Source organism: Drosophila gunungcola, chromosome 3R, assembly GCF_025200985.1.
Source record: "Drosophila gunungcola strain Sukarami chromosome 3R, Dgunungcola_SK_2, whole genome shotgun sequence".
In the NCBI taxonomy this organism is placed as follows: Eukaryota; Metazoa; Arthropoda; class Insecta; order Diptera; family Drosophilidae; genus Drosophila; species Drosophila gunungcola.
Genome location: NC_069139.1, coordinates 9,996,652 through 10,017,871, shown reverse-complemented (window position 1 = coordinate 10,017,871; position 21,220 = coordinate 9,996,652). Strand labels below are relative to the sequence as shown.

Genomic DNA, 21,220 nt, shown 5'->3' with positions numbered 1-21,220 from the left:
AATAAAAGCACAAATAAATTGCACACAATAAGTAAATATATAAATGTAGTCACAAATATAACGAAATTAATTTTTTTAATTATTTTTTTTGTAAATTTAAAAATGAGTAGTTTAACCACCATGACCAGTACTGCAAAACGTTTTTTTGCCACGTTACGTTTTTCCTCCAAGGCTTACGTCTTGTGCTGTGCAGCATTTTGCAGCACTGCGGCGAAGGAGAAAGGTAACCCTAGACTTTCTATTTTCTGATTGCGTTGTTGTCGAGAAAACTCAGCGAAAAGATTGGTTTTTCTGCACAATTTCCATTTCCGAACAGCATAATTAATAGAGCAGTCAGCACTTAGCGAGGATTTGCACGTGAGTTGCGATAGGAAACTGTAGCGTAGCTGTCCCAGTGACACCTAGAATCCCAACCCATTCCATTCCCCAGAAGAAGCAGCAGCAGCAGTAGCGAGGCAGAAAATCGAAGAGACCCCGCGATGGCCGAAGTGGAGAAACCGACGGCGGCCACGCCCCCGACCGACATCCCCCAGGCCACGCCTCCCCTCGCAAGCGAGGTGGCCGTAACGCCCACAGCGGATGCCGCCGGGGATGTGGAGCCGGGCACCTCGCCCACTCAGGAACCCAACTCCAATTCGCATCCGCACGACTCGGAGTACGACACGGCCAGCGATCTGGAGGGAGGAGAGGATTACGACGACGAGGAGAGTGCCAGCGGAAGCGCCAGTGGCAGTGGAAGCGAAGAGGAGTCGGAGACCGACGACGAGGACGAGGAGGTGGGCAGCGAGTCGGAGGATGGCGAGGGGGAGCAGGCAATGGACCGCTCCGTCGCCGACAGCGAGGCTCAGAAGAAGGTCGACGAGGACCGGAGCAATCCCCAGTACATTCCCAAGCGGGGCACTTTCTACGAACACGACGACCGAACGGCAGAGAACGAGGGCGAGGTTCTGATCGAACCGGAGAACGGTGCTGGCCAGGCACCGACGGAGCCAAATGGCGACCTCAACGGACTTGCGGCCGCCGGAGCCACGCCCACTGGCCAAACGCCACAGATCTCACAGGCCTCCAAGACCATGCGCAAGTGGCAGCCGGCGTCGGGCGGCGATCGCTGGTCACACGATCGCTTTGAGGCCGCGGATCAGGGGCCCAAATCTCGGGCAGAGCTGTTGCAGACCTACGGCTACGACATAAGGAACGAGGACGCACCGCCTCGTGCCCGACGCCGCCGGCGATATACACGCGGTCCGAGTAAGTACTCAAGGAACTGGGAGGACGAACAGGCCTATCTGAAGGCCAGCAATAAGGAGCGAAAGCCGCCACGTCCACAAGACTTCCCGGCCCTCAACGAGCGAAAGCCACGAGGGCCAAGAACATCCTCGTCGCGCGAGGAGAAGGAGAACCGACGCTCTATCGGTGGCGGAGCTATGGTGGCCGAGAAGCAGCAGCCCTTGGCCAGTGGCTCGAATCCGCACAGATCGCAGGAGCGGGAACGCGAGCGTGAAAGGGAGCGGGAGCGTGAGCGGGATCGCGAGCCCAAGAACCGCAACTTTGGGCGGATGAACGGCGGCCCAGGACGTCAGAATGGCATGGAGTTCAAGAAGAACAACCGCGGACAGCAGCCACGTGAGCGTGAGAGGGGACCCGACCAACTGGACAACCGCAACCAGAAGCAGACCACTCCACGCTCCAACCAGCAACAGCCGCAGCAGCAGCAGCAGCCTCAGCACCTGCAGCAGCCACAGCAGCAGCGACAACCGCCACAGCAACAGCAGATCGCGCAGACGCCGCTCTCCACGACCAACCTGTCGCAACGCCTGCAGCAGGTGCAGCAGCGCAACGATCCCAGCCATGTGGGCAGTGTCCAGATGCACTCGCTGGCCAGCCAGAATCAGGCGCCACAGCAGCACCAGGAGCAACGAAACGCGCCCAAGCGCTACTCCAGCTTACGACGCTCCCAGCAGGAGGCCTCCCAACACCTGGCGGAGCAGCAGCAGGCCCGCTATCCCCAGCAACAGTCTAGTCTGGAACAGCAAATCGGTAAGTTGAAAATTCCATATCGGAAATATTATTCATATCCTTTGAAGATATGCATTATGTATTAAGGTTTGATTTCCTGCAACGATAGTATTATTTCAAACCTATAAATGACTAGAAATGTAAACAAGTTTACAAGACAGATGGATCTTATTTGGATCATTTGTAACAGTTCTTAATTTTTAGATATGGCAGCTATATGACACAGTCGTTCTACCTACAATTTAAGACTTTTGAGACTTTATTATTCTGACTGATAAACTTGTTTGTGTAACAATCGACAAAAGGGACTGCGTTGTAAAGTTTTGAATCGGTTTTAGCTGATTACATATACATACTCACTTTAATCGAAATGAAATGACAGGCAAGCATTTTCTGGAGCTATGTTCATTTTCATTTCAACAGTGTAACCCTTAAATCTAAACTGACTCTTATAAACAAAAAACAATACATTTCGCTTCATTTGGATTTGAATTTAAATCCCTATCTTCAACATAGATAGGGATACATTTCTTTTCTTTTGGTATCATCTAACATACACTTTCTTGCAGGATTGTGTCACCAGCAACCACAACAGCCGCAGCAATCGCAGATCATGATCCAGGACCAACACATGCTGATGCAGATTGCCTACCAACAGCAGGAGCTGCAGGCACAGCTACAGACCATGCAACTGGGACCCACTGCAGCAGGAGCAGTGTCAGCGCCACCAAAGCCACATGCCCCGTCGGCGGCCGCATATCCGCAGGCCCAGACGGCACCGTACTACGTGACCGGGACGGAGCCAGTGCCAGTGCCCGTGGCGGTGCCAGTGCCCCAGGCACCGTACGTAAATCCGGCCAGTGCCGCCTACTTGCCTCCCACTCCGGCTGCCGTGGCCTACGCCCAGGCAGCGCCTTCGGTGGTGCCGCAACCCACACCGCCGCCCGCCCAGGCTCCGCCCGCAGCGCAGCCCGCCCAGCCGTACCAGAACTACAACACGGTGGGCGGCACCACCTACTTCGTGCCGCCGGCCCAAACCGCCAGCCGACCAGCTGCCCTGCCCCAGCGTCGTCCCACGAACGCCATCCCCATCCTGCCGCCCTCCGAGAAGCACAAGGCCAAGGGCGGGGCCAAGGAGGAGGGCATATCGGACAACATCGATCACATCATCGACAACATGTTTGTGCAGCGACCTTCGGCCTTCCAGGCCACCGGCGAGGGCGCCGCTCCGGTAGGAGGAGGAGGATCGAAGGACGAGGCAGGGGCCACTCCACCGGCTGCCGAGCAGAACCTTCAGCCGGTGCCGGCCACTGGGCAGGAATGAGTGCAGGCGTACGCCGGCTTGCCGCCACAGCAGCAGCAGCAGAGACGAGGTCAAAGGATCGCTCCGCCTCCCTCCGCCGGCTACTCAATGCTGCCGCCGCACGCTGGCTACTACCAACCTCCGCCCTCGCCACACTAGGTGGACGAACCAGCTCCAAACTCAGCTCATCTGATTTTTTTTTCCCCCATTCTGTCCTCGGGTCTGCGACTCGGCGTGTTGCATTGAATTGTAGGAACGCAGTAAGAACCATTTGTAATTAGCATTTAGCTCCCAGATAATCGAACTTACTAACGAAAACTTTTCGTATATAGAACGAGTATATATTTAATGTAATCCGGCGCAAGCTCCAATTAATTTGTACGTAGTTTCTAGGGCCAGCTGCAGCGCTCGCTTTTTAAGTCGAAAGTGAAAAAGTGTTGAACGTATTCAAGCGGCTAGGCGCTTAGCTTATTTAGCCGCATTTTAGAGTTGAAACAAGAATTACCGAGAGAAATGTATTTGCATAAACTAATCGAACATTGAATTTAAATAAACGTTTAACACGAAGCTAAAAACTTTGGAATGCTGCACACCCTGTGTTGCCACACTAACTTACAAACTACCTACAAAGGGTCAATTTCTCAATTATACTCCGATCAAAGGTGGGTAAAATTAGGAATCTTCTTAATATAATGATTGACATAATTGATTGCTGGAGCAATAAGTTTTTATAGAATCAGTTCAGTATTCATTAAAAAAGGAAATAAGCATTGAAAGGCGTACTGTTTGATCGAAATTATAAACGATTAAATTAAATCATTTCTAAATACTAAGATGTGCTTTTTACAGCTTTGACTCCTTGGCAAGCTCCTCCAGCAGAACGCTAATGCGGCGGAACGAGTCCTTGAAGATGTCGTTGAACTTGCGGGCGCTCGTCTTGATGCTATCCCGATAGGCGGTGGTATTGATGAACACACTGGCAATGGATTAATATTACATCTTGGAGGAGTTTTACAAACAGATAGAATAAGCTTACGCTTCAGAGGTGATGGAGTAAAAGACGCCATAGCCATCGAGTAGCATGGGCGCCACAAAGCCCACGTTGGCAGTGAAGCCCAAAGTGCTAGATGAGAGCACAAAGTTGCCCCCGCCGCCGCTCTTCGTGTACAATGGATCATCGTAGAAGGCGGGAATGTCCATTTTGTTTTCGTATGCCGCGCACCACAGGCCAAACAAATGTCTATCGATGCCATGTCCCTTACGGGCCTCGTTCATAAAGTGCTTGTGCTCATCGACGGCTTTGCGGAAAGCCCGGGCCAATGACATGTCACCGACTTGCTTGTTGGAGGAGGCCTTCAGAAATTCGGCCACAGCATCTGTGCAGGATCGCAGCGTCTCCGTTCGTCCATTGTAGTACTGTCGCATCAGGGCGGTCTCGTAGGTGGGTGCAATTCTGTAGGATATAACGTTAATCCAAATTGTGCTTAGAACACCCGTATAACAATTACTCTTTATGCATCTGATAGTAGGTCCACTGCATGACCACCTGGACAAAGGAATCGGGATGCAGGCGGTGGGTTTTCATAAACTCCTTGCCGTAGTCATCGAACACAGTGAAAGTCGTTGTAACATCAATGCCCTACAAAGTTGAACAACGTAATTAGTTAATTAAAGGAATATATATATATAATTTTCTTACCCTATCATCGATGTCCTTCTGAACGCGCTTAATCTCGCTCTTGAGAGTGTCGTCCAGCTGGAACTTCAGCTCCTTGATCTCCGCCACTTTGCCGTGCTCGGCCTCTGTCCAGTCAGGCTCTGGCACCTCCAAGAAGCTCAGCTGCATGAAGGTGGCGAAACTGATGCTGACGGTACCATCGTAGCAGCTGTGCTCGCCCGTCCAGTTGGAGCGTCCGTTGCGGAAGACATTGATGCTGCTGCTTCGATCCGCCCAGCGGGAATGGAGGTCGCCGAACAAACCCAGCTGTGAGGACTCCTCGTAGTCCTTGGGCGATTGGTCGTACCAACAAATCTCCATGCTGGCGCTCTCCACCAGCAGCAGAGTCTCCTTGTTGGCCTCCGAGATCTCCCTCAGCCGGTTGCGGTTGCGAGCCCATGTGGTCCGGTCGTCATGGCTCAGAGTGGGCACACAGTCACCCATCGGCTCGTAGTCCAGGATGCTGCGCAGCCGCTGCACCGCCACCAGAATTTCGGGAGCCGTCAGAATAGTGTCGTCTTCATGCACACAGTCCAGGATGAATTGGCGTCCCTTGCCGGAGATCAGGATGTGACTGGGCGTCTTGCCCTCATCCTTGGTTAGGAAATGCTTCTCGATGTGGTCCTGCTCCTCGCCGGGAACACGACACGTGGAAAAGAAGTGCTTGTACAGCGCAGAAGAGTACTTTATCTTTCCTCCGTTCGAGGAAAGTGGCTTGATGCTGGAGTTGCGAGTCAAGTCCCAAAACTCAAGCGTATGGTGAATGTGCCGGGCCAAACTCTGAGGAATTTTGATAGTCAACCAAGAAATTACACAACATATCAAATAATCAAATTGCACAAAATATGAATATTTAAATATAAAGCAGCTTAAGTTTGCTGCCTGGAACCGTAGTATTTCAGAAACCAAACTGTTTAATAGCAAAAGACCTTTTTAAAATACAATTTGCTATTTCAATTTGTTCTAAGTATGCCAATTGTTTGCCATCAAAGCCAATGAACACATGAAGCGTTAATTGAAATTGCACATTTTTAAAACCGACCTCTGCATTGTTGGAGTTGTAACAGAAGTTATGTGACAACAGCACCAATCTAAAAACTTTACAAAATGTCAAGCTGAGGTAAAATTGATTGCTTTGATGGGTGATACAAATTTTGTACAATTTTCTGGGGATCGTAAATGAGATCGTAGAGCTTTAGAAGAATTGATAATCCAATATTGTACTATCTAACGATTTGAATTGCTCTTCTTAAGCTGTCTAGGTCTGCAAACTCACCTTGAGCATGTATTCCGTGGTCTCCGGCACACCGACCATCTCCAACTGACAGGGCATCACCATAACTTGGTAGGGCAGGAGCGGCATTCTGGTCAAGTGGTATCCGTAGTCCTCCCACCAAGTTCCCAGCCAGTTCCTCATGCTGGCCGCCCGTTTCTTGAGCTGTTCGTGGAGCTGGGCGCCCACTCCATTCTGGAACTCATCGATAGTCTTTCTTGCCTGAGCCAATTCCTCCTTGGTCCCGAATGGTTGGATGGCGGTGAAGTACCGCTCCATGGTGTCCTTTAGTTCCGGCAAAGGGAGCGACGGCAGCGTCTCGTCGAAATCAAAGGTGTTCTTATCATCTTTGTTCATGAAATATAGGCTTGCCCGATCCATGGTGGTTTATCTGCAGGGAATTGTGCAGAGTGTGTAGATTAGTTTGCGGGTGGCTAACAAAAGGCCTATGTTCAGACTGAAAGCAAAACAATAATCAAATCTGAAATCACTTTCGTGTACATTTCGGGTCCAAAGTTCTAACAATAAATACATTCAAACCGAAAAGAACTTCATATCAAGATATATTTAAGGAATGTTTGCTAAAATCACAATTTAATGGTAATTTGATATGTAACTACGAGGTGTGTATGTGTGAAGTTCAAAGTTATATGTTTTGTTGGCATAAAGGTAGACAGCGAGATAATCCACCAATCAGGGGCACAAAGTCCGTGCTTCTCTGTCGGATTAGGTGCTTTATAAATATTTATATTCCCAGAGAATTGCCCGGCGCACTGGTGAAATCACTGTCCAATTTCTCGGCAACTGACCTTTGGACTCGATGGAATTTACGTTTGTCTGAGAGACCCGAACCGCCAGACTGCCGTTATACGACTGAACCCAAACAGGGGTCTGATATCGCAGCAAACCTTGTTGGAGCTCTATATACTATCGGATCGCGGGATCCGCCTACCGCGTCCTCTGACTCAGTGCGATAATACATATATCACCTCAATAATTAGCGATCGATGGCAGACAGCGTCGGCTCTTGATAAGACCCGGTTTCATTTGAATTTCAATATAGATTTCTAGATTAAAGGTTCCAGCGGACACACCCACACACACCTGCAAGCGAGACGGCAGATAAACAACTGAATTTTATACTCGATTTAATGTGCTACTGCAGTTAGACTTATAACTGATAACATTTGAGCAGATAAGCAAGCAAATTAGTAGTTATTTTAATTAATAATTGTATCATCTAACTGAAGAAACTTTGTTTACAAGCGGTTGCAAATTGGCAGTGCGAACAGCTGACTATTAGAGTTGCCAAGCTTTTGGCATGCCTTTGTTATTATTCGCTATTATTTAAATAATCATTTTTTCATGATTTGTAATAACTATTCCACAAATGAATTATTATTTATTTTAATTAATTAATTAATTATTTTTTATTGTGTCGAAATCTCGCTGAATGAAATTTTGCGGCAAGCAGAAGACAGAGATATCGCACTTTTCAACTGTCACTATTTCTAATATTATTATTTATTATAATAATCTAATATTATTAAAAGGTATATTATTGCACTTACAAAATTTAAATTAACTATTTAAATCTAATAAAACAAAAAAGATATATTAACAAAAAGAATGCCAGTCATAGCACCCAAGCTGCCACCCATCTGGCAACGCTGGACAACAGCTGTTTGTGACAACTGACGAAATGAGAGAAAGAGAGGGCAATAGAGAAAATAGAACGAAATTTGGGACGCTTTATTGAGCGGCTTGAATAAATTGCGAATCCTCGCCAGCGGCCGAAATGCTGCCTTCCACGGGCCTCTTCAAGGGCTTCCTGTGCCCGTACTTCGACGGCAAGGATGCGGAGGCCTGCCGTCGTCCGTTTTGTCACTTTAAGCATGCCCGCAAAGGTGAGAACTTGCAGTCGATTTGCATGAAACACTAACCACTTCCGGTTTTCAGACGATGTGGAGGCCGCCCCGCCCGCGGAACCCGCCCCCGTGCCCGAGTACAAGCCGGCGCCCAAGCTGCTCTCCCTGCCACTGCCCCAGATCACGCTCTGTGCGCCACGGAAGAAGTCCAACCTGGAGTACCACCCGGAGAAGCCGGCTCTGAACGCCTCGCCGGCCAAGAAGAAACAGGAGGCGGCCGTGGACAATGCCCCTAAATATGTGCCCGGCCAGCCATCAGCCACAAATGGAGGAGGCGACGACGATTGGCAGGCGGTTCTGGAAAAAGAGATCGACGAGCAGATGCAGGTGGAGATCGAGGAACAAAGCCAGGAAAACAATGACGAGGAAGAGGTGGTTAAAACAGAGCCGGAGGAGCAGCCACAGAAAGTCGTTGACAGCCTCAAAAAGGAACACAAGTCGAGCAAGGAGCGGGAAAGGGACAAGGACAAGGACAAGGAAAGGGAAAAAATAAGAGACCGTGACAAGGAAAAGATCAATAATAGGGAAAAGGAGAAAGACATTTCAAAGGATAAAGAGAAGTCGAAAGAAAAATCCAAAGAAAAGGACAAGGAAAAGGAGAAGGAAAAGCGGAAGTCATCCCACAACGAAAAGAATCGGTCTAAAGACCGCCACACCTCAAGCTCAAGTTCCTCCAAGCACAAGTCCTCCAGCTCGTCTTCCAGCAAGAAGTCCTCCAGCAGTGACAAGCATCGGGACGAGAAGTGCTCCAGTAGCAGGCACAAAAGCAGTTCCTCATCGACCGCCTCGAAGAGTCACCACCACAAGTCCAGTTCCTCGAGCTCGCGCTCAATGTCAAAGAGCAGTTCATCGTCCAGCAAGAGCACCGGCACCTCCAAGAGTGAGCCAGAGGCGGAAAAGGAATCAGAAGCAGCTGCACCACCGCCAGAACCCATTGATTGCCTCGACGAACTGGACTTTGACTTCGAGGTGGACACCTCTGAGGGGGAGATAGTGCGACAATGCGAGATGATATTCGACGAGATGGAGAAGAAGTTCGCCCAGATGCACAAGGACGAAGGCGGCGAAGCTAATCCAGAAAGCTCTCGCAAGCGAAAGGCTCCTTCGCCGGACATCGACACCTTCACAGAGGCGGCGACTGCGGCCTTGCAGAAGCGGCGGGTGGCCCACGAGAAGGCGGACAGGATCAAACCACACGCGGCTGCCTCGGTGGCGGTGCGCAAGCCCAATCACATCCGGAATGCAATGCAGGCAATCTTCGATCGGCGGGCGGAACTGAGGCGCCAGGAGAAGTTGCAAGCCGAGGCCGCTGCCGAGCAGCTACGACTGGCCCAGGAGCGAGTGCGCCAAGCGCAGGAAGAGCTCCGTCTGGCCAAGGTCAACTCCAACCTCACGCCCCTCATCCCGCGAAGCGCTTTGACTCCTCCAGTGCGTTCAGGTAAGCGCTGTTGGTTACAATTAACAAGAAACTGATTTTATTTGCATTCATACTCTATTATTTGTTATTATTTTGGCGGCAATTTCGTTTTCCGTTCTAAGTACCTTTACACATGTAAAATAAGGTTCTTTATCAAAATGATTTCCTTTGAAGATTATCATAATTTCACAAGAAAATGTAATATTGAAGTGATAAGTAACTTCTGATGAGATAATTCTAAAATTTAACGAACTTCATTTATCATTTATTCAATTAAACGGATTAAATCATTAATCAAGGTATTGGACAGAAATATTAAATACATTTGAATATACCTAGAAATTATGAAATGCATTAACTATTTTCTAGCTCGCAGCATTGCACCAGTCGCCAACATAGTAGCCATAGCTCGGGCTAAAAAGAAGATTGAAGAGTTGCAGGCCGAGAAGAAGCCAGCTTTTACGCCTGCGCAATCCTTTAAGGGCGCCGGTCGGGTGGCCCACAAGCCGACGGCTGCGCTGGACAAAGCTGCGCCGGTGGCCAGCGAGGCCAATCCAGAAAAGCCCACCGTTCTGGATCCCAGTAGCTCCAAAATATCCTACAACGTGCGCATACAGTATTACGAGATGATGGTGAAGCACTGCACCATCATCTATCCGCAGCTAGCAGACGCATGGGAGCGGGCCCAGGTGGAGGAGTTGGCCGTCTTCAAGAAGTGCAACACGCCTGCCATCTACAAGAACAGCTGCATGCTGGCGATTAACAAGCTTCGCAAGGAAGCTATCGAGGCGGGAAACAGACCAAGTGTGGCCAGCAAGACAGTCTCCCATGAGATGATGTTGGGCGGCAAGCGGGCGCTCACCACCTCCTGGAGCGTAGAGAAAAAGGAGTACGTTGTTGATTTACATAGTGGATATTGTTTTAATGAACCACGGCTCTTACTGACAGCTCCGTTTCATACATACAATATAAACATTTATTACATTAACAGACATTAATCAGGAATCCCTTTCTTTTCTAGCAAACTGGGTTCCTTGGGCAATGGCGAACCTTTCGACGCTTTGGACGCAGAGAAAGCGTACGAAATGGTCTTCGATCTGCGCCTAACGGAGGAGCAGTTGGTGGAGAACGGCTATCCGCGACCGGGCGAGAAGCGGGGATCAGCGCTAATACGCGCCTGTCGACCCAATCGCCGGCCCAATCAGAGCGAACGTTACTGTTCCCGCTGCGGCAAGGTGTTCAGCCTGGATATATACGAGCACCAGGGCTTTGACATGTGCAACTATCATCCGAAAAGCACGGGCTACCGGCGAGGATTCACGGACAATCAGCACCGCTGCTGTCAGCAGCCGGCTGGCACTCCGGGCTGCACCTATGCCAATTACCACGTAAGCGACTACTACGATCCGGACAAGCTAACCTGCTTCGTGAAGACGATCGAGCGGGGTGAGGAGCTGGTGCCCACCAAAAAGGATATCTTCGCATTGGATTGCGAGATGTGTTACACGACTCATGGAATAGAGCTGACGCGCGTCACTGTGGTGGACATTAACGGACGCAGCGTGTACGACGCTCTGGTCAAGCCGGATAATCAGATTGTGGACTACAATACCACGTAGGTGGTAGATAGTTTTAACGAATTTCTTTACTGATCAAACATTTTTTTGGTTCTAGCTACTCGGGCATCACAGAGGCCATGCTCTCAAAGGAGACGCGCAATATACGCGATGTTCAGGCCGTGCTGATGTCCATGTTTCATGCCAAAACGGTGCTCGTTGGCCACAGTTTGGAGAGCGACCTGAAGGCACTCAAACTCATACATGACGTAGTGGTGGACACCTCGGTGCTATTTCCCCACAAGATGGGTCCGCCAAAGAAGCGCGCCTTAAAGACACTCTGCATCGAAAACCTAAAGCGTATAATACAGGAGAACGGTGAGTTTGTCACAGGAAAAATAAATATAGCTAGGCATGGTTTATTAGTAAACACTTGGTTTCTATGATCTACCTACCATTTTTAAATTTGCCTTTTTTTAAATAATAAGTACTTTTGTGCGGCGAAGAGTGTTTTGTTCAATACGTTTTTCCTCCACAGAGGCCGGCCACGACAGTGCCGAAGATGCGGAGGTGTGCATTCAGCTCATCAAATACTATCTGCGCAACAAAATCAGTTAAGCTGCCTTAATGTACCACTATCAGCAACCAGTTCAAAAGCATTACATACATCTGTTAATATGTATATCATGCCCATTAAGAAATCAAAGCCTTAGCCCCTAACTGACCCATATTTTGTAAGCTCAATCTGTATTTATAAATAAACCATTAAGCTATCACAGCGGAAAAGTACTGGTCCCTTTTTTTTTTTTGGTCATATAAGTATAATCCGGTTTCCAAGACATGAATTATATAAATATACCTTTATACATAACATGAGATTTTAGTGATTTAAGTTTGATACATTTTAATTTGAGTATAACCTCTTATTATTTATATTCTCCTTAAATCCCGAAATAAACAAGAAACTTAAAAAAATATGAGGAAACCTTTTTCTTTTTAACTATTTATTAAGTTAACTCTAAACGAATTTATTGAGTCCATTTGACAATTTCGTATTTCCACTTTCAATCCAGGCATTTTTTTTAGTTTTCTCTATTTTATTTAGCCCTGGTCATTTTTCCTCACTTTTTCGCTTCTCTTTACTATCGATAACAATTCAATGAAAAGCAATTGGAAAGTTTTGTAAAGTTTTTTACCTGGCACCGCGTTACAAACTGTAATTGCAAGTTTCGTGCCTGACGCACATCACAGAATGTTCGCTTGTGGCTCGCTGCTGTCCTTTCCCGCCTCCAGTATCCTGCCATGTTTTTGTTGCTTTTATTTAAATGTAATTTTAATCAGATTGCGGCGATACTTTATATTTTTCAATTACACCCGGACGGCCTCGTCTGCTGGCCGTGGGCACCATCTGGATGTTCGCTTCTTGTTTTCCGCGTTGCCGCATGATTTTTCAATTTTAACGTTTTATAATATTCTGTTTCCCGATTCGCGGAAAGTTTAACTTATTGAACGGGGCCCACGGAATGCAGGCAAAGTTCCAGCACTTAATTTGGCATAATTGTTGCCCCCGGCAATGTTCCAGCGAATGACAGGGCATGTCATAAGCACAAGGTGGGGTTCCCAAACCCCAAAGCCCAAACCCCCACTTTATTCGGACGAAATGGCTGATGGCGACACGTGTTTATCTATTGAGCTGGCACAACACAACCTAACGAAAAGTAAATAATATTAGTGGTACTTGGCAGTGACAATGTGCATATGTGACCCAGTACGAGGAGGAGGCCCAAAGGCCACATCAAGGCACACAAACCAGGATGCGGAAGTGCTGCTTGAGGCTTAGCAACAAGAGCAGCAGCGCTAGAATCACAGTTACACAGAAAATAAATATTTGAATAAAACTTATTTCACATTGCCGATTTTATTCACTTTTGTGATTACAAATCTACAAAGAGCATGCCTTTATAATTTGATATAAAATTTGATATCAAAATATCGATACCAATTGCAGTTATTATAAAATCCATTTACAGGTATACCAAGATGCTTTTATTGAAAAATATTTTAAGAATCTAGACATGATTAGCTTGTATTTACCATTTTTTATTTATTTATTAATTTTTTTAATTTTTCTGAGTGAACTTGGTACGAGTGCTTGTGAGTTTAGATGCCGAATCGCCACAATTTTGTAATTTTATTCTCTGTGCATTAGAACAAGGCGGTTTGAGTGGAGCCAGTGGGCAAAACAAACACTGGGCCAAATACAAACACAAATAAAAAGCCAAAAACCAAGAGGTAGTCGGCGGTTGGGCTTGGGAGATGGCACTGGGTCGGTGCTGCTTGACTTGTCACACATTGTTGTTGGGCCCCGGCCTGGTCGGAAGTTTACTTAAGACCGTCGAAATAGAGGCATTAAGATCTTTAGAGTTAATCCCTTGAGCAAATGCTGTGTGGTCGCGACGACAACACCGTGTTGTGCTGTGGTACGGTGCGGTGCGTGTGTGTAAGGATGGGCTGTATAACCTGGTCTAGTTGTAGTTAAGGCATTAAAAAAAGGCTTAAAGGCTTGCCGAGCCTTTTCGAGCCCCAAAGCCCACATAGGTATGTGTATTGGCCGGGCCCCGACTCCCTATGAATATTTCATTCCGCCAGATGACAACATGCATGCCGACTAAGTGCTTTAAACATTTAGCTTAATGCCCCGGCCCCTTTTAATTTGCTCTGGTTTCGTCACGTATTTAACCAAATTGCGCATACGCCGCATCGTCCGACTGCAGAAATATTAAAGCGTTCGCTTCGAATACTTTCCCCTTTCTCCTTTCGAGAGTGCGGGTCTAAGCCTGCAGCGCATCTGGCCTGGGCCAAGAAACCTTTTTAAAAACTTTCCGTAGCGCAAGCAACCAAAAAAAAAACTGCTAAGCTGCCGCTATGCCCAATCTAAATAAGGTAGAGGCTAAAGGCGGTGGTGGCAAAGGGAAAAAAATGCGACCGTGGGCGGACCGAAGGGGAAATAAAGAAACCTGGCAAAGCAATGCCGGGAGCCAAGAGCCAGATGAAGGCAAAGCTGGCGGTAAACGCAAAATAAAGTCATCACAAACATATTAGCAGCTAAAAACACCTGAGCAAATAGATTTATATGCACGATAAAGCACGAAGTAATTTCCCCTAGATCCTGTCAACCACCACTGGGTAGTAACCCACCAACCCACCAACCCAGCCACGCCCATCCGCCCACACGCCTACACGCCTGTTGCCTAAGCCGCAAAGTAGCTGGAAGCACAAGATAACATCACTTTATTGTAAGAAAGTTAAAACACAAAAATGCAAGCCAGTCCCAGCTGGCAGTGAGTGTGTGTGTGCCATGGAGCACTAAAAAAATATCCAAAAAGTACCAATGTATGTGCCAAATTTGTGGGCTAGGCTAGGCTGGGCTGGGCTGGGCTGGGCTGGGAAACAACAAAGCCATGGCGCAAAACTTCTCAATGCCGTTTGCCGCTGTTTTACGAGCCATTTCCGTTTTAGGGAGGCTGAGTGTGAGAATGAGGATGAGGCTCTTCCGCTTCCTTTAGGTGTGAAATTATAAAATTTGTAGCATAATTCTAGGCTGCGCCGTCGGCAAACAAGTAGAGCACGCGTGCGTCCACGTTGTAAATACATAAGTTCAGCGAATCCGGGTCCGGGTCGCATTTGTAGTTACGGTATATGCACGGAATGTCCCGCGACTCCGGGGAAGTCGGCCAGTTTATGGCCCTGGCAAGTGCACGTCAGCACACACACGTAACGCTTTTATTTCGTACTTAGCAGGACATTTTTGTGCACTTGCCCGGAGTGGAATTACTCTCGCCCGGGACTGAAGAATCGGGTCGAAACTTGACTCGGCTCAGTCACACAGAAAGATTTTTTGCTTCTTATTTTTTTCTTAAATTAACAATTTTAAACAACTATTTCGTTACCTAACAATAGCCAATTATAATGTCTTTTAAGTTTTATTTGACTTCCAAAAAAAGACTTTTCTAAAGTATCTATTGACTAAAAAGATACTTTTTTGTACACTTTTCCGAAATGGAACTAATCTAGCTCCGGACTGTCAATCCAAAACTTGACCCAGCTAAGTCACACTGAAGATTTTTACATCCTTTTGAAATTTTTGGATATTTACCTATTTCTTAAACTAATAACTTAAAAAAATAACTTCGTTACCTTATAGATTTAGTATTTCACAGGAGTTCCACATCTGAGCTTAAGTTTTTGGATTCTTTTATGCAGTTAACCGTATGCTTATTAATTATTTAAACAATATACAAAACGTTAAAAACCCAAGCCAAGAAACGTTTTCTTGAACATGACTAGAATGTGAAAATATAAAAAAAATAATAGAACAGTGGGCTGGCCAGAAAATTGAATTCAAATTGAATGCTAAATATGTCTTACTATTTCCTGTGCAGCCATGAGCTTAAATTCTTTTTGAAACGAAGCGTACTTGGCTCATGTGTGGATTCCCATTCAAGCCGCCATTCAGAAGCAATTTCCCCAATGAGTTGTCGAGTGCATGTGAGATTCGTTAGGCGAAAATTGTCATCGCTCCCCTTTTTGTTTTTTTTGCGAACTCTGAAAAGGGTGGGTGGTGGTAGTGGGAAGTTGGAAGTTGGAAGGTCGACCCAGGCCATTAGCAGAATGCTTGACAAATAATTAGGGCAAAAACTATTAAGTTGTCGCCCGTACACTCGCCCACACTCACATACATGACTGATGACGTCCAGTGAAGGATGGCACGCAGGACTCGAATTGACATTGCTCAACATGCCAGTCAAGTTGGCGACCAAAGTTCAAGCAAAAACGGCCAAGATTTGTCGCGGCTGGCAACTAAAAAAGTTAATTGCAGTTAATGACGACATTAATCACAAGAAAATGAAGTCGGGCGCAATGACAATAAGCACAAAGCGACAAATGAAGAGCCAACTTGAAGCGTCCGCTTCTAAGGCTGTTGCACTGAGAAAAACAAGTAATTCATCTTGCGGGAGCAATAACTGGGGATTTTTGACAGAAATTTCGAAGAGAATTTCCTCCTTTTTTTTCATTTCTAAAGCGGAAAAACCTTTTTAACCATAAGTTTAGGATGCCTTTATTTATGATGTATGATTTTTAGAAGCTAAAGTGGTAAAAGCGATTTTTTAGCAAAATATATTCTAAGCGTAAACTAATGACATAATTTTAAATAAAGTACATATGTATTACACATATACATTTATAAATTAGGTAAATATTTTAGGATGCCCATTTTTACGACTGTAGTCCTCCTGATAAGCTAAAAGTAGATTAACAATACAAGTATGGATTTTGGCTGTCAAAATCCTAATTTTTGATTTAAAATATAAAAAAAAAACGAAAGAAAGCGAATATTTGTTTAAAATATATTTATTTTTGGCAGTGTCTGCTGTGTTTTGTTGCTGAAGCTGCTTGTTGCAGGCGAGTCCGGCAGCCAGGCGTCTATTAACACCGATCCCCGGGACTTGGCCGGCACTCACAAAGCCGGCCAGACAATGGGAAAGTTGCGTCAGCCCCAGACTTTCGAGAGCGGAGCGCAACAAGCGGCAACAGGAAGCGAGCGCGTAGTAGGAAAAGCAATTTTACTGCGAGTTTCCTCAAGACAAATAAGTCCGCTGGATCAAAAAGGACTTTCAGACGGGGCACAATAGAAATGAATTATAAGCGACAAGCGGGCGAGGAAGTGGGTGTTTAGGGTGTGTAGTGGATGGGGGTAGTGGGTGGGTAGTGGGTGTTCTTGGGGTGGCAATGTCAGCGATAATAATGAAGTAGCATGACTGATGATGCCGCCTTAGTGCAGCCTGGAAAAGAACAACTTCGACGCGGTCCATTGCGATTAGGCGGCAATAAAGACAGCGACAAGCCAGTAAAATGTTTTCCTTTGTTTTCTCTCTTCACCTAACCGCTTTTGTTTTTGCCAGCCTTTGTATATTTATTGCTTTTGTCTTAGGCTCTTTTTTTTGTCCATCCCCCAGCTGTATGGAAATCAAAGTGGCTGCGTTTATACCTATAATGAAAATGAGCGCTCGGCAAACGCTTTTCATAGTTGGCATTAATTAAGCCAGATTCCCGGCGAACTTTCATTGATTGTGCTGACGTGGGGATGACAGTGGTCGGCCCAGGGAGATAAGGAAGCCAAGGGACTTCCCCTTGGCTGGTGGTCAGGTAAATGAGCTGCACGTTCTCCAGAACTTGACGCACGACCGCACAATTTCGCCCAAGGAAGCTGCAGCTGCTCCAGGTTCATTGGATTGGTGGTGACAAAACAAAGGCACTTGCGGAATTTATGCAACATGAGCATCTATAACTTATCCAATTAAAACTCAATAAACGCCGCCTGGCAAAGCCCGGCAAACAGATGAAGACGCCATGCCAACACCCAGACAGTCAGTGGCATCTGCCAAGTTGGATGTTGGGGCCGGAAACTTCCGCCCGGTTCAATAGCATCCAACTCCCATCCACCCTGGCTTAACACAGCGATTACAAGTGCCTTCAGCTTGTAATCCACTTTCGGAAATGCACCGCACACACCCACACCCACACCCGCACCCGCACCCACATCCGCACCCAAATCCCTTCGAGCGATCGAATGCCTCCAGGAAGCCCGGAGTGACAGACACAAATTGAAGATGACAAAATGTCTAAACAAGTGAGTGGGAGTTCAGGCGATGGCAGTGGCTCTGGAACTGGCAGTGGGGTGTGTGTGGGCGTGGCATAGAGCATATCTAGCGGAATAATCAATAAATTACACACCTGTCTGGCCACAGCAAATTTATATATCCCCCCGCATTGGCAGAGTTATGGTCATGACTTGGGGGAAGAATCCGCAGTAAGAGCAGGACAAGAGCAGGAGCAGGGATAAAAGGAGCTAGATAAGACAGGAGGAGTGCATAGAAATATTTTTCACAGAGATTCCAGCGAGCGTCGGCGGCATTCCGCAGGTGCCGTCTCCACAGGATGCCAAGGAAAGGTCCTCGTCCTGTCCCATTGGACATCGCCGTCCGAGTCAAAGTCCTTTGCAGTCAAGAGAAGAGGTCTTAGCTGCACTCAAAAAAAAGCAGGCAGTTTGCAGGCACAATTATAGTAAGTCCGAAAGCATTCCACTCGTTAAATACATTTAAAATACTTTTAAATAGTCTTACAATAAGAGTAAATAATTGTTTTCAACTAACTATTTAAGGGCATTTGAAAAACAAAGAACAAAGTAGATATATTATTATTTATTTTATCGCATTAGAGATTCGATATTTTAAGAGTTTCGGATTTCTCGCAGTGCAGTTATTCCGCTTGAGCCTTAATATTTCACGCTAGCTGGGTTTTCGATTGTGTTCGGCTTGGACTCGCCGTGGACTTACCTCTGTACTTGTCTGGTAATTGCTCTGCCCAAGGCCTGGACTAGCGCTTAGCCAGGAATTTTGCAGGACGAGCGGATGGGGAGGGGAGTGGGTAAAGCGGAGCAGGTCCTGGAACGGATGTTCCAGCCAGCGGAGCTGGCCAGGACTCGTGGCACTGAGTGAGTATTTGTGCGTGCCACACTGACAGGCAGCAATGCGAGGCGGCACTGAATTTTTGATTTATGTGCCTTACTTATGCTTTTACTTAGTTGTCTGCGGCGAGTTGCCTCAGATTCCCCCACTCCGAGCCGAGTCTTATGGACGAGCCACCAAATTGATGCTAAGTGCTTGGGTGCGCGTGCGAAATGGGTTGGCTGGCAGCGGCATGGAGAATGGAGGAAGGAGGAAGGAGGAAGGAGAAAGGAGTCCCTGCCCACACGAGACTTTCACACACAATTCCGAGCAGCTATACACTCTTTAGTTTGCCAACACACACTCACACCCATTTACGCATATTAAATACCATCCTTGGAGAGTCATCAGCATTCCTCGAGCGGTTTTTATTTCCGTTTTCATTAGTTGCTTTTTACACAAGCGACACTCACCCACCCACACAAGCGTAATAGCATTAATGTCTCGTTTACTTCTTCCCAGGACTCTTTCTGCAGTGTATGTGTGTGTGTGATATGTGCTATGTATGTATGTGTTATGTCAATGGCAGCCATTTCTATGTTTGCTCACGTATTCAGCTGTTGACATTCCAGTGCACTGAAGGGCTACACCATTGGACATCGGACATCGGACATAGAACATCGGACGCTGACCAAGTGAAAAATGAAATGAGAAATTGCCCCGTATAATTTGCAGCATCAACAGGCGATTTAGCCAGCACTCAACAAAGGATTTTAATTTAACCCGTCGTTAGGCAAGCAGCTAATTTGTGTTTCATAATTTTTTGGTTGAGAAAAATAAAGCAAGCAAGATGTTTGGTTTTGTTAACTTATTTGACAGCATTGCGCATTTGTTGTAACAAGTAATGTGGCATGACTTTTTGTAACTGCTAGAATGTTAAGTGAGTTATAGCTTTTCTATGGATTTTTGATAAAAATATTAAAAGTATTTCACCCTCAATGGTAAAAGACTGGCTTGTTGTGCCAGGAATCTTGCAACAGAAATTTTAAATACAAGTTAAAACACTCATTGTATGCATATACATATATATGGGGCTTGTCAAAACATTACCTTAAATCCAAAATCGAACAAATTAATTAATTTAAAACAATGGATTTATTGCAAATGCAATAGTTTTGCCTTATGCCTAACAAAGGTTTAATTGCGACTTCGCATTTAAACGCTCATGTTTCTCCGGCTTAGCTGCATTGCTGTGTGGGCCGGATTTGGACTCAAAAACGGGACGAAATAGGATTTTGGGCGCTAATCAAATCACGTACTTAGCGAAGTAAAATACATGCGCACAGACCCAGAAGCACCGAGGTCGAAATGAAAGCAGCTCAAAAGTGCGCCACACATTTTGTACTCTACACATTTCGTGGGAGGTTGAGGTGGAGGTTGTGGGTGAGTTGGGTGTTTTCGAGGCCGTCTTCTAAGGAGGCGCATTAATAGCTTACATCTACACGAGAGTGTGTGTACGTGTGTGTGTGTGTGTTTCTATGCCACATGTACACACACATGCGGATGAAACTTTGATGGCACAAAGGCAAATTACGAGCGCATTTAAACTGGGGCGCGAGTGCTACTTAAATAACTTATTTAGGGGCCCAGTTCCCAGCAGAGAAAGAGATGGCTGGAGGGGCAGTAAGGGAGATGGAAAATGGAAGCAAACACCCACACCCAAACACACACACGAACTCGTGAGTGTGTGGCCACACAAAATCAACAATAAACTTTGTCATCTCAATTTGCTTATTACCAGCAGGATGCCACCGAACTTTCTTATTAATGGCGGGCGATTGCAACATGTCCTTGCTTCTGTTCCACCAACATGCACTTGAAGAAATATAATGATCATAAGGACATTTTTTTTTATATAGTTAACAAAGTTGTAGCTTAAATTTAAATTTAAGTAAAGAAATATTAAGACAACAGCAGCTTATTTAATTTTACCACAAAATATTATCAATTATTTTTGATTTCAAAAATCTAAAAGGTGGAATTGAACAATGTTTGAACAAGTTAAACAATGTTGAAAGTAAAAAGTCTGATATTATTGAAGAATTTAAAGCCTCATCTAAAACTTGTTTAGGGCTATTATCTATTTGTTTTTCCCGCGTGCACTCCTGCAGCGCGGCAAACTTTTAATTCCAGGGTGTTGGAAACCCTGACCAAGACGCGCCGTAATGCGGCCAATCCCCTTCGAAGAACCGCAAAATGGCAGCGCGAATGGCAGTGAGGTGTGTCCTGTGGCACATCCTTCCTGCGTCGCTGCCATGTCTTGCGGTTAGCTGCACGTCGCAAATTGCAGAATCCATAATTAGTGTCTGTCATGTCGACCCCCGACCTCCCGACCCCCCGACCCCCCGACTTCGTCCCCTTACCCCAACGCGCATCAGCCATCGCCCATCGCCCATCGGGCACCTTCAATCCACTGAGCATCCGCGAAGGCGCGGCTGAGCT

At 46.5% G+C, this 21,220-nt stretch overlaps 3 protein-coding genes across 6 annotated transcripts; 2 read left to right on the top strand and 1 right to left on the bottom strand.

The window, feature by feature from the left end:
* Positions 1-193: 193 nt before the first annotated feature.
* On the top strand, positions 194-3,886 carry LOC128252272 (uncharacterized). Its single transcript, XM_052979884.1, has 3 exons — positions 194-357; positions 431-2,037; positions 2,586-3,886. The coding sequence occupies exons 2-3, from the start codon at positions 480-482 to the stop codon at positions 3,338-3,340; spliced, it is 2,313 nt and encodes a 770-aa protein (XP_052835844.1). The 5' UTR covers positions 194-357; positions 431-479; the 3' UTR covers positions 3,341-3,886.
* Positions 3,821-7,596, bottom strand: LOC128252276 (peroxisomal carnitine O-octanoyltransferase). Of its 4 annotated transcripts, none has more exons than XM_052979891.1 (6): positions 7,414-7,596; positions 6,313-6,700; positions 5,019-5,816; positions 4,828-4,958; positions 4,356-4,772; positions 3,821-4,295 (listed from the first exon to the last, which is right to left on the bottom strand). In XM_052979891.1, exons 2-6 carry the CDS (start codon positions 6,688-6,690, stop codon positions 4,163-4,165), a joined length of 1,857 nt encoding a protein of 618 aa, XP_052835851.1. In that variant the 5' UTR covers positions 6,691-6,700; positions 7,414-7,596; the 3' UTR covers positions 3,821-4,162. The 4 variants fall into 4 exon arrangements, with proteins under 4 accessions (XP_052835851.1, XP_052835852.1, XP_052835850.1 ...); XM_052979892.1 differs by lacking the exon at positions 7,414-7,596 and adding an exon at positions 7,238-7,260; XM_052979890.1 differs by lacking the exon at positions 7,414-7,596 and adding an exon at positions 7,119-7,257.
* A 394-nt stretch (positions 7,597-7,990) lies between these two features.
* On the top strand, positions 7,991-11,996 carry LOC128264596 (RNA exonuclease 1 homolog). Its single transcript, XM_053000163.1, has 6 exons — positions 7,991-8,216; positions 8,269-9,675; positions 10,024-10,543; positions 10,676-11,269; positions 11,329-11,588; positions 11,749-11,996. The coding sequence occupies exons 1-6, from the start codon at positions 8,108-8,110 to the stop codon at positions 11,826-11,828; spliced, it is 2,970 nt and encodes a 989-aa protein (XP_052856123.1). The 5' UTR covers positions 7,991-8,107; the 3' UTR covers positions 11,829-11,996.
* Positions 11,997-21,220: the final 9,224 nt, after the last annotated feature.